The sequence below is a fragment of the Mixophyes fleayi genome, chromosome 5 (assembly GCF_038048845.1).
Source record: "Mixophyes fleayi isolate aMixFle1 chromosome 5, aMixFle1.hap1, whole genome shotgun sequence".
Lineage (NCBI taxonomy): Eukaryota > Metazoa > Chordata > Amphibia > Anura > Limnodynastidae > Mixophyes > Mixophyes fleayi.
In genome coordinates, this window is record NC_134406.1 from 89,362,056 (window position 1) to 89,378,353 (window position 16,298).

General features: G+C 39.1%; 1 protein-coding gene across 1 annotated transcript; it reads left to right on the plus strand.

Annotated features, from left to right (window-relative positions):
- Positions 1–9,443: 9,443 nt before the first annotated feature.
- C5H7orf25 (chromosome 5 C7orf25 homolog) lies at positions 9,444–14,226 on the plus strand. The gene is made up of 2 exons (XM_075212538.1): positions 9,444–9,546; positions 12,874–14,226. Exon 2 carries the CDS (start codon positions 12,890–12,892, stop codon positions 14,156–14,158), a length of 1,269 nt encoding a protein of 422 aa, XP_075068639.1. The 5' UTR covers positions 9,444–9,546; positions 12,874–12,889; the 3' UTR covers positions 14,159–14,226.
- Positions 14,227–16,298: the final 2,072 nt, after the last annotated feature.

Below are 16,298 nucleotides of genomic sequence, written 5' to 3' on the forward strand. Positions count from 1 at the left end.
ATGTTGGTGGATATTTTTATAAGGCAATTTTGGAAGGCGTTGTGGAGACTAGACTGTAGATTAGGTCTGATAAATAGCAGGGTGTCTGAGTTAGTCTTTGAAGAATGCTACATTGCATGTAAAAAGTAATTGAGAACCAGTACAGAGATTATTAGAAGAGACAACATGATGGGATTGCATATTCACTGCAGTATTTTGAATAGAGTTGACAGTGGTCTTCCATTTTTTAACAAAAAAGAATGTAGTAGAATATGACATAATGAATAAGTGTCTTGGCTGAGCATGTTGTGCTGTGTTGTAAAGGAGAAAGTCTGATGATATTGCTGTTGAGGAGTTGAAATGATCTAAAATTGTCAGATTCTGCTCTGTTGATGAGGGGTTTCTAATATACCAAAATATCTGTAGATAGAGTATTTAGATGATAAGCAATCTCTAAAGTGGTTTCAGACTCGAAGAAACAGGAGTGTGCTTTGCCACAAATGCCCACTGCATCATGTTACAAAAGTAGGAGTTTACTATAAGGTTCATACAATTATTATTAAAGTGTGTGTGTGGTCTGGGCTCTGAATAAAATAGAGGGTATTAAATGTGACCAACAATAAGACCGTACTTGCTCGTATGCAGTAGTTATTCTGACCTCTCTTATTAGTTACATGTTAGGACACTTTTATGGACTATATACAGACAAAGTGTCAGAAGATGCTCAATCGGTTGAATAATGTGAATAGTATGGAAGGGGGATGGAATAATAATGGAATGGACAGATTGTCAGCATTGTGTGCATTTTTTTTGCTGATATCTGATGCCTAGAAGGTTGGCATGAATTTTATAGAACCATTAAACCTAAAATACATTGTAAAAGGTTAAAATGCAGCTCATTTTATAATCTATTTTCTGAAAGCTCCATAGGATGACAAAACTGAAGCTGTTTGAAAGTGTATTTACCATTTCCCTGTTTCTGTAGTGTCAGTGTTAAAGTAGAGCAGTAAGGGAGGGTAACAGTGAGAGGCACGATCTGATTAAGAAACATTTCAGCAGATACGAATACGGTTATGTACAGTCTCTCTGATCTTACACTGTGAATAGGTAGAATTATTTTGTCAGCAATTTACCCCATTTTCAGTAGATATCTGACCAAATCTTTCATATTTTAAAATTTATTTAAATGTGACATTTTAAAAGGGTTCTATGACTAAATATATACAATTTTCCAGTCTTCCACTAACTTATATGTTGCTGGCATCATTTCACATTCATGCCGGAGGGTAATCTGTAAGACTGGATTGCCAACAGCAAAATGAATACCTTTTTATAGAGGTTTGTGCTACCTGCAATGCTGCAGCTTTATGCAACCCTACTGTACATCAAACATCTGATTACATTGCTGGTATTTAGAAACCTGGGTTGGCAGCAGTCAAGCTTGCCACCACCAGTCAGATGCCTTTCTTATGAGAAAAGAATGTTTTCTAGTAACTAAGGCAAGGCAAGTACTAAAAAGTAGGGATGTGCACCGGCGACTTTTGAGGTCTCGTGTTTTGTGTTTTGGATCCGGATTTTCGTTATTTTTGAGGTTCGGATTTGTCTCGCAAAACACTTGACGAAAGGTCTCGGTTCGGATTTAAGGTTTTGGATTCGGATTTTTTTTGAAAAAAACATAAAAAGTTTAAAAATCAAGTTTTTGGGCTTATTTTCACTCCTAGGCTATTATTAACCTCAATAACATTCAATAACAAGCATTTCCACTAATTTACAGTGTATTCTGAACACCTCACAATATAGTTATTAGTCCAAAACGTTGCAACAAGGTATCTTTCTGGACTGCGTAGAGGAGTGGGTCACCACAATATATATTAAAAACCCTGAACTTTTATGATTCGCACCAATAAATGTACCTGGACTGCGTAGAGGAGTGGGTCACCACAATATCTTAAAAACCCTGAACTTTTATGATTCGCACCAATAAATGTACCTGGACTGCGTAGAGGAGTGGGTCACCACAATATCTTAAAAACCCTGAACTTTTATGATTCGCACCAATAAATGTACCTGGACTGCGTAGAGGAGTGGGTCACCACAATATATATTAAAAACCCTGAACTTTTATGATTCGCACCAATAATTGTACCTGGACTGCGTAGAGGAGTGGGTCACCACAATATATTAAAAACCCTGAACTTTTATGATTCGCACCAATAAATGTACCTGGACTGCGTAGAGGAGTGGGTCACCACAATATCTTAAAAACCCTGAACTTTTATGATTCGCACCAATAATTGTACCTGGACTGCGTAGAGGAGTGGGTCACCACAATATATATTAAAAACCCTGAACTTTTATGATTCGCACCAATAATTGTACCTGGACTGCGTAGAGGAGTGGGTCACCACAATATATATTAAAAACCCTGAACTTTTATGATTCGCACCAATAAATGTACCTGGACTGCGTAGAGGAGTGGGCACTGGGCACCACAATAAAATATATAAAAAAACCTTCAACAGATCTGCATTACACTACACATACGGCTGCTCCTCCATCATATACATGTTGGAGTTTTAGCGTGTGACAACCTCTTGTTTTTGATAATGTCAGTGCATTTTGAATATTTTTCAATTTGCCCCACACCACTGAATGTACTTTATCTATGATACGCAATACGCATCTATCTATCTTGACTGCGTAGTGTGGTGGCCCCGGTACACAATTTGGTACCGAGGCCACAATATAATTAAAAAACCCTCCACGTGTCAGAATTCCACCAAACAAGTATCTGGACTGCATAGTGGGGTGGCCCCGGTACCCAATTTGATACCGGGGCCACAATACCTCCTCCAAACATGGTACAGACAATTCGTCATTGAGATCCCAGACAGACAGGGTCAAAGTGTTATTGTTTGACTTTGTAAACCCAAAAAACTGTCCCTGTTGCACATAGTCGTGCAATGAAGACTGACTTTTTCATTTAAAGGCACGATCTTTCAAGTGTAGTGTTTGTAAGTCTAAGTCATATTATACTTTTGGTAAAATTGGTTTATTTTGTTCCTCTTTATGGTAATTAGTAATAGAATTAAAGTATGAAATAGAATTAAAGTATGAAATAGAATTAAAGTATGAAATAGAGTGGTATATAGAGTTGTAGTGTGGTATAGATAGAGTGGTCCACACAATATAATAATAATAAAACCCTCCACGTGTCAGAATTCCACCAAACAAGTATCTGGACTGTGTAGTGTGGTGGCCCCGGTACACAATTTGGTACCGAGGCCACAATATAATTAAAAAATTGGGCATCAACTGTCACCGTTGTTTAATATCTGATACACCTAAATATGGACTGCACAGTGGAGTGGCCCCGGTAGTAAATTTGGTGCCGGGGCCACAATACCTCCATCAACCCTCTAAATCCCACTCCACTGATGGCGGACACCGGGCGCACGTCTAACACCAACATTGCAGTTACAGCCGCAGTTATACGCTTTGCAATAGGGTGACTACTATCGTATTTTGTGGTCATGGCAAACGACTGTTGGACGGTCAATTGTTTTGTGAAAGACTTAGCGGTCTTACGACTTCCCCTCTGGGAAGATGACCGACTAACAGCAGCAGTGGCAGTAGTAGGCGTACCGCTGCAGGATTCCTCGGATGAATCCCGTATTGAGGAGGACTCAGTCTGGCTGCTGACTTGGGCTGCAGGACTGAATCTGATGGAGATTGTGGAGGAAGTTGACGAGGAGGGTGTTGCTGGTGTGTATCCAACTGGACCACGGGATTTAGGTGTCCCTGTACCGATGAGGGTCCTAGCCCCAGTTCCTGAACTAACCACTGAACTATGAAGGTTATTCAGGTGACGTATAAGGGAGGATGTTCCTAGGTGGGCAAGATCCTTACCCCTGCTTATTTGAGCTTTACATAAGCTACATATGGCCATACATTGGTTGTCTGGATTTGGATAAAAATAACTCCAGACCGAAGAGGTGCATTTTTTGGTCTTCTGACCAGGCATGACGATGGGCTTTTTCATCCCATGGACATCAGCTTTTTCCCCCCCTGGTGCCTCATTTACAATAACCACATCACCATCCTCATCATCAAGTTCCTCCACAGCGCCAGCTACATCATCAATAGCCTCCTCCCGAGCCACCTCTTCCCGTACAGTGATGGGAAGGTCAGGCTTGACAACCACCAACACCCTTGGACTCGCCTTGGGGATTTGTGATAATTTCTCTTTAGAAGGCAGAGTTGTTTGCTGTTTTGTTGCTGACAGCATAACTCTCTTCAATTTTTTGTAGGGGGGGGGAGGAGGAGGAGGGCTAAGATCCGTGGGTGAAGCTGAACCACTAGTCATGAACACGGGCCAGGGCCTAAGCCGTTCCTTGCCACTCCGTGTCGTAAATGGCATATTGGCAACTTTACGTTTCTCCTCAGATGATTTAAAGTTTCTCTTTTTGCTACTTTTTCTTAACTTGGGCTTTTTGGATTTTACATGCCCGGTACTACGAGATTGGGCATCGGGCTTGGAAGACGACGTTGATGGCATTTCATCGTCTATGTCATGACTAGTGGCAGCAGCTTCAGCATTAGGAGGAAGTGGGTCTTGATCTTTCCCTACTTTATCCTCCAAATTTTTGGTCTCCATTATATGTAGCACAAGATACTGCAGAATGTGTGAACTTGGTAATATTGCAGTACCAATGGACTTATACTGCTGGATTGGTTTTGCAAATTTGGTTATAATTATTATATATTTTTTTTTTTAAATTTTTTATTTTTTTTTACTTTTTTTTAATTTTTAAAAAACTTGGGAATAGTGGGGAAAAAACTATGCCCTTAGAAGCACAGAGCACAGGACACAGCACCACTGGACTGAACAGGACACGGCACAGGACCCAGCAGCACTACGGAACTCAGCAGGACAGAGCACAGGACACAGCACCACTGGACTGATACTGCAGAATGTGTGAACTTGGTAATATTGCAGTACCAATGGACTTATATTGCTGGATTGGTTTTGCAAATTTGGTTATAATTATTATATATTTTTTTTTTTTAATTTTTTTATTTTTTTTTAATTTTTTTTTATTTTTTAAAAACTTGGGAATAATGGGGAAATAACTATGCCCTTAGAAGCACAGAACACAGGACACAGCACCACTGGACTGAACAGGACACAGCACAGGACCCAGCAGCACCACTGACCTCAGAAGGACAGCACACAGCACCACTGGACTGATACTGCAGAACACAGCACAGCACTGCACAGCACAGCACAGCACTAAACAGCACAAAACTAAACAGCACAGGGGACCACCTAACACACCCTCCCTCTACCCTGATCAATGCCCGAGTGAAGATGGCGGCGACTAGCGGGGAATTTATAGGATCCGAGTATCGCGTGATCCGACAACGGGATTATGAGTCAGAGCCTCAGTTTCACTTTTGAATTTGGCGCCAATACCCGGATCCGACTCGGATCCGCAACGTTCGGGTGGGCTCGGATTTCATAAATCCGAGTGCGCTCATCCCTACTAAAAAGTACCTGCAGGAAAGAGCCCTTTATTGCCTGTGCAAATATACACTAAATTTTATAAATAGTATAATACAAAAATTGCTATTATACACAATATATTTTGAAACTGTGTTCTTGGCATTGAGCGATCTACTGTAGATCTATTTTATTTATTGGTTGCTCACTCATCCACCACAAGATGTGAGCAACAATTACAGGCATATACTAAAATAGATCTTATTGGGCGCTTCAATAAGGTATGCAGCCGTGTAAATACTCAAGAATTTCCACCAAAAATCCACAAATACATAGGTAATAATAAACAGAATGGTACATACACTGGCGCTTCCGTCCTTGAATCACCGAGAATAATACAAAGGACCTCTAATCCATAGAGGAATATTTTCTTTCAATCATCTCATCATATGGAATGCATGTATATACAAGATAAAAGGAACAAACATTGCATAATAACATAAAGCACCAAAAGAAATGTCCACCACCACTATATGACATGTAATGGTTTTCAAAAGTTGGTGATGAGGAAGACTTCAAATACGACACGCGTGATCTTTCCTTTACTTTTCTCCCCCTTAGTGTATATGCTTACATTCAGGGAATTTAATATGCGCCTGTAGGATAACTTTCTGTTTCCTTTAAGTGTCCCCAGCATGTGCACCTTTTCGCTCCACTCCGTTTATATGATCGTGCAAAGAAGCAACAGAGCAACCCCACACTAGTGCATTATCTCAATATAAAATTTATTCATGATAAAAACATTCATAAAATATGGACATCAGAATCAATAAAAGTAGCCCCGTACCAAATGTCCGCATGAAAAGCGCCTGTACACGATGAAACTGCTGCAGCTCAGATCAACTGTAGACCAGCACTGACACCTGGGCACTCGATAATCAGGCCACTGGCCAAAGCGTTTCAAACAAAGATCCCGGGTCTTTCTCGAGGCATAACTCCCCAGATCAAAAATCCGGTTTTGAATAGTCCACGTTCCCCTTCTAATAACATAAAAACGCTAAAAACTGTATCATAGTGTGGGTTCCTGGTCATATCCACCTCTTACCCAGAACGAGGTCTGGTTTAGAATAACCTTATCAACCACGGACATCCAGACATGTAGTAATGTGCGATATCGCATGTAAATGGAATAGAAGAGAAGACAAGTGGTAATTGTCAAACAATCACATACGATCTATTACAGTTACAGGCAGATGAATTCCCTTCCATTCTTCAAAACTATGCGGGGTGCACATTGTTACCGTTACTACGGTAATTTCAACACTGATTTTTGCTTGCGGCTCACAGAACTGTGAGCAAAAATCAGCGTTGAAATTACCGTAGTAATGGTAATTGTGCGCGCGAGGGAATTGAATCTCCCACTTGGTGTCCCATATTTTCCACCGTTGCAAAAGGTCATATAGCCATAAATTGGAAGCAACAGGGATCCAACTTTATCTGCCTTCAGAAATTCCATTTGGCACATAGCATGCATGGAAAGCATCACATGCTACCTCCATAATTAAATTAAAAAAAACAAAACAAAAAAAATACTTTTGATGCCATGTGGGACCTCCTGATCCTTTAGCGAAAGCTGACCTTATATTTGCAATTATCCAACTCAACAGGTTTCAAACCACTTCCGGATCCTCCTTATTATTGTATATTAGATGTTTCACAGCCATTCCAGAACCTGCAATTTTATACTTATATATTCCCCCCCACCCATTTTATATGGAAAGCAAGAATATTTTATTAAAATGGTTATGTATACAAAAGTGTCTACAATAACTACAAAGTTAAACAAAAACATCATAAAAACGTGAGGCAAACCATGAGTATAAAACAAAACGATTATAGAAATATGATACAAAGAAAAGCATAAAAGCCATGAGTATAAAGCAAAGAAACAAAACAAAGGACAGGTACAACCAAGGAGGATAAGCAGGTGAGACAAAAGACCTTGGTAAGTTTGCTTATACTACAAAGTCTCTGGTGTGCACCACTTCTTCAATTTTGCCAAGTTATGATAAATTTTAATTTGCAATATGTATTTTTTATTTTTGAAGGAAGAGGGGCCCTGCTTTTGTGAGCTTATAGTCTACAATGATTTACACTAAAGGAGAAAAAAATATGAAACATTTAAAGGAGGTTAAATTTAAAATGTCTTGAGAGGTGAATTAATATAACATGACTAAATATGTTATTTGCTGTATGTCAACTTTTCAATTACCAGAAATCCTGTCTTGCTTTCCATTTTTAAAATACTTTAACCTCAACATTTTCCTTTCCTTGATTTTGTCTAGTACAGAGGAATGTATATAGAGGCTATGGTCATTACCCCAATGTTTCACATCCCCCTTGCCACTAAGACACACCACCAATTTAGTGTATTGTAAAAGAATTATTACATCTCGATAAGATCAGCAACAGAACTCTAGTAAGTAAAGGATTTTTGTGGAAGATAAAGCAAACAGTGGAACTGTACTCCCTTAGGTTGTAAGCTCGTTTGAGCAGGGCACTTCTTCCCTCGTGTCTCCACACCTGTTCTTCTGCTCCGTCCTTACTCCATTTGTCTGTCCTGGAGTTTCTGAAGCACTGGTACTTTGTGTTTACTGTTCTGTACTGTTTAACCCTGTATGGTTTACATGTACTATGTACGGCGCTGCGGACACCTTGTGCCGCCTAACAAATAAATGATGATAATAATACTAAATGGTAAGCTTTGTAAGCATATTTACTAGCAGCATTCTATAAACTAGGTGAACTCTTCTAACAAAATGTTTACACATCAGTCAATTACAATTTACATTTGATCAGAATTTAAAACTCCAATTCTAGAGTACACCCAACAGTTATGAAGATATGACTCTTACTGACCCAACCAAATAGATATAATTCACCTGTACATGATTAAGAAAGCCTCAAAATATAACCTGTTTGGGATACTGTAAGACTGGAGTTGGGAAGTTCTGCATTAGACAAATATAAGGGGAAAAAACCCCCCATTAATATAGGGTTTTATTCCACCTTAAAGTGACTGAAACACATCTGTCTATACAGATATGTGATCAGGTGTATGGGTAGTAAAAAATGTCTTGCATACCAATATGATTCCTCATCCTAGTAAATGATGATTACTGCTATACAGATTGATAAAGGAGAAAGGTGTAGGGTAAATATTGTTTTTTCTAAATGTATATTTGTTCATTTTGGGCATGGAGCTGTAAATTAGTGGGAGGAGTTTCCAGAAAACACCAAGCAATCTGGATAACCATATTGCATACCTATGTTTCAATAAATAAAATAAAGAAAAACATTTTGAGTTTTGAAAAATAATGCGTATATACCATGGAGTAAAACAATGACAGGTTATTTGTTTAATTCACTTTTAAAATGCAAACAAGTCTTTGAAAAGTGTAGTCCAATATGCTGCGCTCTATCTACACTGTCATCCTTGTCACCTGTATTCAAAACTGCTGCATCTGGGGAACAGACAATAGCTGTTCTATCTGTAACTTGCATATGATGATACGTATTATACTAACAAATAATACATATACAAAAAAATCCTTTCAAAGTGAAACACAAGTACAATTTTCCATTAAAAAATTAGTCCCTTGGCTCCAGAGATACTGTTTTATACAAATTCGATAATCTCGCACAAAGCATATGCTATAAACATACATGTAATATAATCTCGCTTCCATTTACATTATAATACAACAAAATCTACTATAACTCGCTTCCTAAAATCTGACGTAGTAATTGCAACGTTACAGTTGTCAGACGTGCTTCCCTATCAAACGCTCCCAGACCACATCATGCAACACAAGGCGCATGTCTGAGTACGAGACTCCGAGACACAGTAAAACGTAATCCAGTAAGACGTAATGGTACTACAAATCCCGAAATGCAGTGCGGCTGCGCATGCGCTGATGGTGTTCAGTCTATACATGGTATAACGATTTGCTGCTACCGCTGTGCTGTTGCTCTCTGATAGCTGCGCCTGCAGTTTGACCAAGGTGAGAAAATGTAATATTGAGGCTTAGTGACTCAAACGAGGGAGCGGTCTCCTTCCTTTAGATGCAAGGGCTCGATTGCCTTACATTTGCACTTAGTATTTGAACACCCTGTATGTATTTAGGAATGGCCTATAGTACTTGTCACAGCGTCCCAGGCCTGACGGTTCACTTCTATGGTGTGTAAACCTACTATTAATTGGTGGTCGCTTAGGGTCTCGTTTGTTGCCATTTGGACACATGTGAAATCTGCATCTATTCTCCACCTTTTGGCTAAGTTCAAGTCTGTTGTTGAGTGGTTTGAGCCCTTCTCCTCACCCATAATGGAGCAGTGCCAGTATAGTACAGAGCAATTGGCACAAAGGGGTGACATAGACATGTTTTTTAATCTACATGCTGCTGATAGGCCTGGGCTTTATGCTAATAGTACTTTCACAGCTTATGTAACACTTTAATGTTCTTTATCTTCACATTTAGACCAGGGGTTTAAGATTGGTCTTTTATTGTCTGATTTCTCCTGAATTAAAAGGAGTTTGGTGTGGCCATATGGTTTCCACCTCCCTGATACTTTCATATGCTTTCTTTCTTAGTGGGTAACATGTTTGCCCCAGAGGAGATGGCTTCAGTTGACAGGGAAAGATCACGCTCTAGCCTTGCAACACAGGTGGGCACAAATAACCTTGCTTGTGAAGTGGTCATATGGTTCAGGGTGTCAGGCAGTAAATGACTCCTTGCTTAGCCTTGTAATGAAGGGGGGCCTGAAGACCCTTTCCTCCTAAAGGGTCTTATGGATTCATTGCTTACGGAGTAAAGTGGCTCTTCTTTTTTGGATTACCCAAACACCAGCCCCCTGGTGGACTGTCTTTATACACTGCACTGGGGGATTGATTACACTCGCCTCTGACTTTCCATTAAAAATAGCAAAAAATAAAAACTATGTAACCTGCACTTTGCACTGCATTAGACAGTCATGACCCTGAACTAATAGTATGCAAGACAGCATAAATCATCATGGGTTTTCAAATGTAGGTTTTGAAAGTAGTAAATATGTACCAGTGTGAGTATAGTAGGCTGCAGTAAAGAGGTGGGTTTTCAGAGTGCATTTGAAGACTGGTAGATATCTGATCAGGCATGGTAAGGAATTCCATGGTTGGTTAGCAACACAGAAGAAGTCTTCAGGGAAGGCGTGAGAGGTAGTGATCAAAGAGGAGGTACAATATTGGTCTGAGATGTATGAAAGGGGGTGGTTTGTTGGAGGGCTTTGTAAGTAAGAGTGAGTAGATTGATTTGGATTCTGGAGAATATGGAGAGACAAAGTTGTGGCAAGAGATCAGTATTTTCACAGCATTTAAGACTGATGGAAGCAGGGACACAGGGCTCAAGGGAATGCCATAAAGTAGGGAGTTACAGTAGTGAGGAGATGGTAATTGATACGTTTTGGGTGCATTGTGGATATGAAAGGGGCATATTCTAGCAATGCAAAACAAAAAAGACAGTTGTCAGCACTTATCCTTAACACTGCATATTCTTGTGTATGTAGCAAAATGAAAAAATGAGGTATTAATTCATATTTTGATCAAAACTTTAAGCCTGCATCCCAGCATCAAGGGTACCTCATATGCAGGTCCTACACTGACCTATATGCATTAAACACCATTAAAATGCAGTTAAAATCAGATGCACTCACCTCCCAGGTATAGATAGGGGTTTACATCTAGCAAGGGCAATAGTTTGAAAGTAGAGGCAAGAGAGACTGGATGTGAGAAGTAAAGCAGAGGGTGGAGTCAGGAGTCCCACCAAGACTGCAGGCTTGCGATCTCTATTTTGGACATATTGAGCTTTAGGTAGTGTTGGGACATCTACGTGGAAATAATACATAGGTTTGGTTGTCATCAGTGTAGAGGTGGTACTGAAGGTTGAATGAACAAGTCTTTCCCCTAGCATCCATGACTTTAAAGAGGTATATTTTCTAAACTAGGTTTGTAAAAGTGGAGATGTTGCCTATAGCAACAAATCAGATTCTAGTTATCCTTTTATTTAGCATATTCTTCAAAATTGCAGCTTTAACCTGATTGGTTGCTATAGAGAACATCTCCACTTTGTTAAACTCGTAGTTTAGTAAATATACCCCCAAGTGTTTCCTGACAATGTGTCTCTTTAGGCAAGTTTATCAAATCCCCAAACCAAATTTTTGGCGTCTCTAAATTATTCTCCTGGATTACCACTCCTCTACACAGTTCACGCAAAACTTTAATCTTTGTTTATAAATAAGGTTATTAGAAGCCATAGAGGAATTAATTTTGAAACATAACAAGTTGTTTGTATGTGTTAATACTTTTTCAATCAGTGAATACTTTTAAATTGATGCGTTTGCATGCAACACTAGTGATATCACAACTCTCCAAATAAGTGATGACCTCAATATACAGCAAATATATTTTACATAGTCATGTTTGTGTGTATACGATAAATATGATTTTTTATTTTTTTTTTAATAATCATTTTGTTTCGATTTTCAAAACTTTATGCCCAAAAAATGGAATAAATTCCAAGTAAAAAAAAAAATTGTGTGGTCGAAAAAATATTCTAGCCTTCCGAGGTTCATTCAGAAAGTCGCCAATGGCCCTGAAATTATTAGTAATTTTTAACACTTTTCTATACAAAACACAAAGAATATAATAAGTCAAATATTTCTACATTTGAGTTTTAAAATGATCATTATTTGGTTGTGATTATTTGTCTTTCTCAATCACATATGGCAAAAAGTACATCCCATCCCTAAAAGGGTACTTGTATAGGTTCAGTATCTCGTCATGTCAATTTTTTTCCATTGGTCCATTTAACCACTGCTGTGGTCACTGGACTTGCCCTTGCATGTGTATCTGTAAATGTGAACGCAACATTTCTGCTGTTCCGTTCACGTAAGAGGGAGCTACATCTCTCTCTTTAATGATGCAAGATAGAGAAGCTCCTTCCTCTCAGGTTTTCTAAAGATGTCTGTCGGCTACATAAGTATGGTGAAAATATTGACTTGCACGTGAACGTTGAGTCTATTTTGCAGCTTTTACTATACACCTCTCCCACAGACCCCACCCTCTTGAAGTAAATAAAACCACACCTGCATTTGAGCTCACAACAATACTGGAGCTAACCACAGTAGGAGGTAAAGAAATAGTTCTGGTTGATCAGCTATTTCTCATGAAAAGTTGAATGATTTTAAATATATTTGTTAGTTTATTGATCTCCATCAGCCTGTACGTCACTGTGAATGTGGTTGTCACCAAAGATTACTATTTTTATTAAGTTAATTGTTTTTATTCTTTTGATCAGGAATAATGCTGCCAACATGTCTGTGCATTCTATGCTTTGTGATCGTATATCAATTGCGAAAGAACTAATAAAGAGAGCTGAAGCCCTCTCCAAATCTCGAGTTGGAGGCGTTGAAGGTGGAGCGAAACTATGCAGCAAACTGAAAGCAGAGTTGAAATTCTTGCTAAAGGTGGAGGCTGGAAAAGTAGCAATTAAAGAGTCTCACTTGAGAAGCACCAACCTCACACATCTTCAAGCCATTATTGAGTCAGCAGAAAGTCTAGAAGAAGTGGTCGGTGTTCTCCATGTGTTCAGCTACAATGACCAATTCGGTGAAAAACAAACGCTGGTGGTGGATGTGGTAGCAAATGGTGGCCACACATGGGTAAAGGCAATTGGGCGGAAGGCTGAAGCTCTGCATAATATATGGCTTGGACGTGGTCAATATGGTGACAAAAGTATTATCGAACAAGCAGAGGATTACCTACAAGCTAGCCTCCAGCAGCCCGTACAGTATAGCAGTCCTCATATCATATTTGCCTTTTATAATAGTGTTTCCAGTCCTATGGCTGAGAAGCTGAAGGACATGGGAATTTCTGTACGTGGTGATATTGTTGCTGTTAACGCCTCTGAGGAGACCGTAGAAGAAGATAATGACCTAAGTGGCAGCGAATCTGATGATGATGATTTAGAACTTCTACACGTTGGCAAAGTAGACAGGGAAAATATAGTGGCCAGTGTGGCTTTTCCTAGAGAGGTTAAGGTTGAAGTGTGCAATCGGGTGAACTTGGACATCACAACATTAATTACTTATGTATCTGCTCTCAGTCATGGGGGCTGTCACTTAATCTTCAAAGAGAAGGTTTTGACAGAGCAGGCAGCACAAGAAAGGCAAGAGAAGGTGTTGCCTCTGCTGAATTTATTCATGGAGGGCAAGGAACTGTTTGCATGTGAATGTGCTGTGAGGGATTTCCAGGCTATATTGGAGACCTTGGGAGGAACACAAGAGAGGAAGCGAGCAGCAGCACTTATAGAGAGAATTACTGTTGTACCTGATCAACCTTCTGAGCGTGCCTTAAAACTTACTGTCAGCTCCAAAATAAATAGCCGTTCAATTTCCATATTTGGGACTGGGGATAGTTTGAGAGCAATTACAATGACTGCTAACAGTGGCTTTGTAAGAGCAGCCAATAACCAGGGTGTTAAATTTAGTGTGTTCATTCATCAACCTCGAGCACTAACTGAAAGCAAAGAACCTTCTGCTTCTCCCATACCAAAGAATGCTGCATCTCCTGATCTCCTCTGACCTCAGGTGTTGTTTCTGTGTCAGGATATCCTTAGGCTGTCGTGTAATTAAACAGAAATTTCAAATGGCCTGTTTGACTCTTCCATTTTTTTTTTAATATATTGCATGGAGATATATGTTCAATAAACAATTGAAGTTAGGCAAGTTTAACCATGCTTTATATTTTAATATCTTACATTCATAGACCTGAGAAAATTGCTATAATTTCCTGAGATATTATGGAAATATTTATACATTTCTGAATATTGCAACATGCATTTTCATATTTGTTACATTTATAGTTTAAGTTTAGTCTTTTATGGTTGATATTTTCAATTGTGTGGTAATTAAGTTTTCTTTACACACTTATACCCTTTGGTTGTTTTCATAACAGATTATAGAAAGTATCCTAGGGCTGTTGTCACATGTGTACCCTGTGCAACTGTTTTCCCAACCAATGCAGTGCTCTCAAGCTATTCTGTAGATAGTTTGTGACACCAGTTCTAAAGCTGCCCTACCACATGAGTTTTTCCAACCGAATGCCTCTCCTAACCAGAACCCCTGTGCTGCTCCATGCGGCAGCCATTTTATTCTGGGTATCTGTCAGTTCCGTAATGCACTTTAAATGGTTGGGAGGGGAGTCGAGTCGAAGCAAGTTCTTAGTAGGAGGACCAATCAGAAATGCAATCCCCTTATTTCATGTACTGTTCGGTCCTTCCCTTCACACACCCCTCCCTCACAGCTCCACTCAGCCCATTAGTTGTGGCTGTGAGAAGTACCCTGAGATATCACAAAGTTAGTAAAATCTATGTTGCAGGTGGGTAGTGCTGCTTGGAAGGAAATTGCTTCAACCTTTAGTTTGTCTTCAACTACATATTATTTTTTTTATTTTTTTTTGTCTGCTTTCACTGTCCACCACAGAAACACAAGTTGTAGCAGACAAAGTTTTTTTGATATACGGTTTCAGGGTTATGAGAATATATTTTTGCAGACACACTTTGAAGTAGGTACTGGTCAACTCTGATTGCAATCAAAGCCGCTATAGGATTATATAGGAGCCTACTTTCTTCAGGTTTCCAACCTGAGCGTATACATATTGTATAAACTAATATATATAATCGCCCTTCTACAGTATTTCCTGTTATCCAAAATGTCCATAACTATCACACGGTATAGACCAATTTACAGGTATCTTCTTTTAAAGTCCACACATATGGCACCACATCTATTTTTTTTATTTTTTTTTTACTTTGTAAGGTTTCGTATCACTAATGATTCTATGCAGGGGTCATTAGAAAAAGATAATTTGCACAAACAAAAAAAATGCTTAGTTCTGCATTTTAACATAAAGTACATGTCCATCTGTGTAAAGTATGAAAGTTTGCTCACTGTACATGGGGATGTAGCTTCTGCAGCTATTACTTTCTCCACATCATGTCATAGTCATGCGGTAAAGGTCTCACTTGCCGACATTGGCTTAATGATACTATGTTGGGTGTAGATATTCTTACAGAGAGCACACCATGGAGAGCAAGCAGTAGAGTAGATTTACTCTATTATATCATGTATCTAACCCAGAGTTTCCCAAACCCAGTCCTCAGGGCTCCCCAACAGTGCAGGTTTTCCATATCTCCTTGCTGGAGCACAGGTGTATTCATTACTGACTGACTGCTTTTTTTGAGGAGAACTGTTGCGTTTTTGCCACAAAATAACAACTGACAGCAGTGTATAAGTGCTAAATTCTGTTGTGAATAGGAAAGATCTGAGGTTTCAAATTGAATTGATACATGTCAGCTGGTTAGAAATAATTTTTTAAAACATTACTCAGAAGGTGTGAGGACTCCTACACACATGGCAAGTTTAAGCATTTAATGCACTTTCTTAAAGCCTCCTAAATGCAATACATTGATAGTCAAAAATAACATAATGTAAATAGTGACCTGTGTACAGACACGTATTCACATATTTTAATAAGCCTATGCTTTGGGTCACATTAGTTTTAACTTTTCCTGCACTGCTTGCAAGCATTAGTGCTTGGTAATATATAGTGGAGGTCTGTCAGAGAGCTCATTAAGTACATAGTAAATTATGCTATGTGGAAGCTTTCAGAGCATGTCACAAACGCTGTTAAGAGAGGAAAGGGTTCGTCTCTTTTACCAGA

Excerpts from the sequence above, each read along its gene's own strand:
- C5H7orf25 (XM_075212538.1), top strand. The coding sequence starts at position 12,890 with ATGTCTGTGCATTCTATGCTTTGTGATCGTATATCAATTGCGAAAGAA.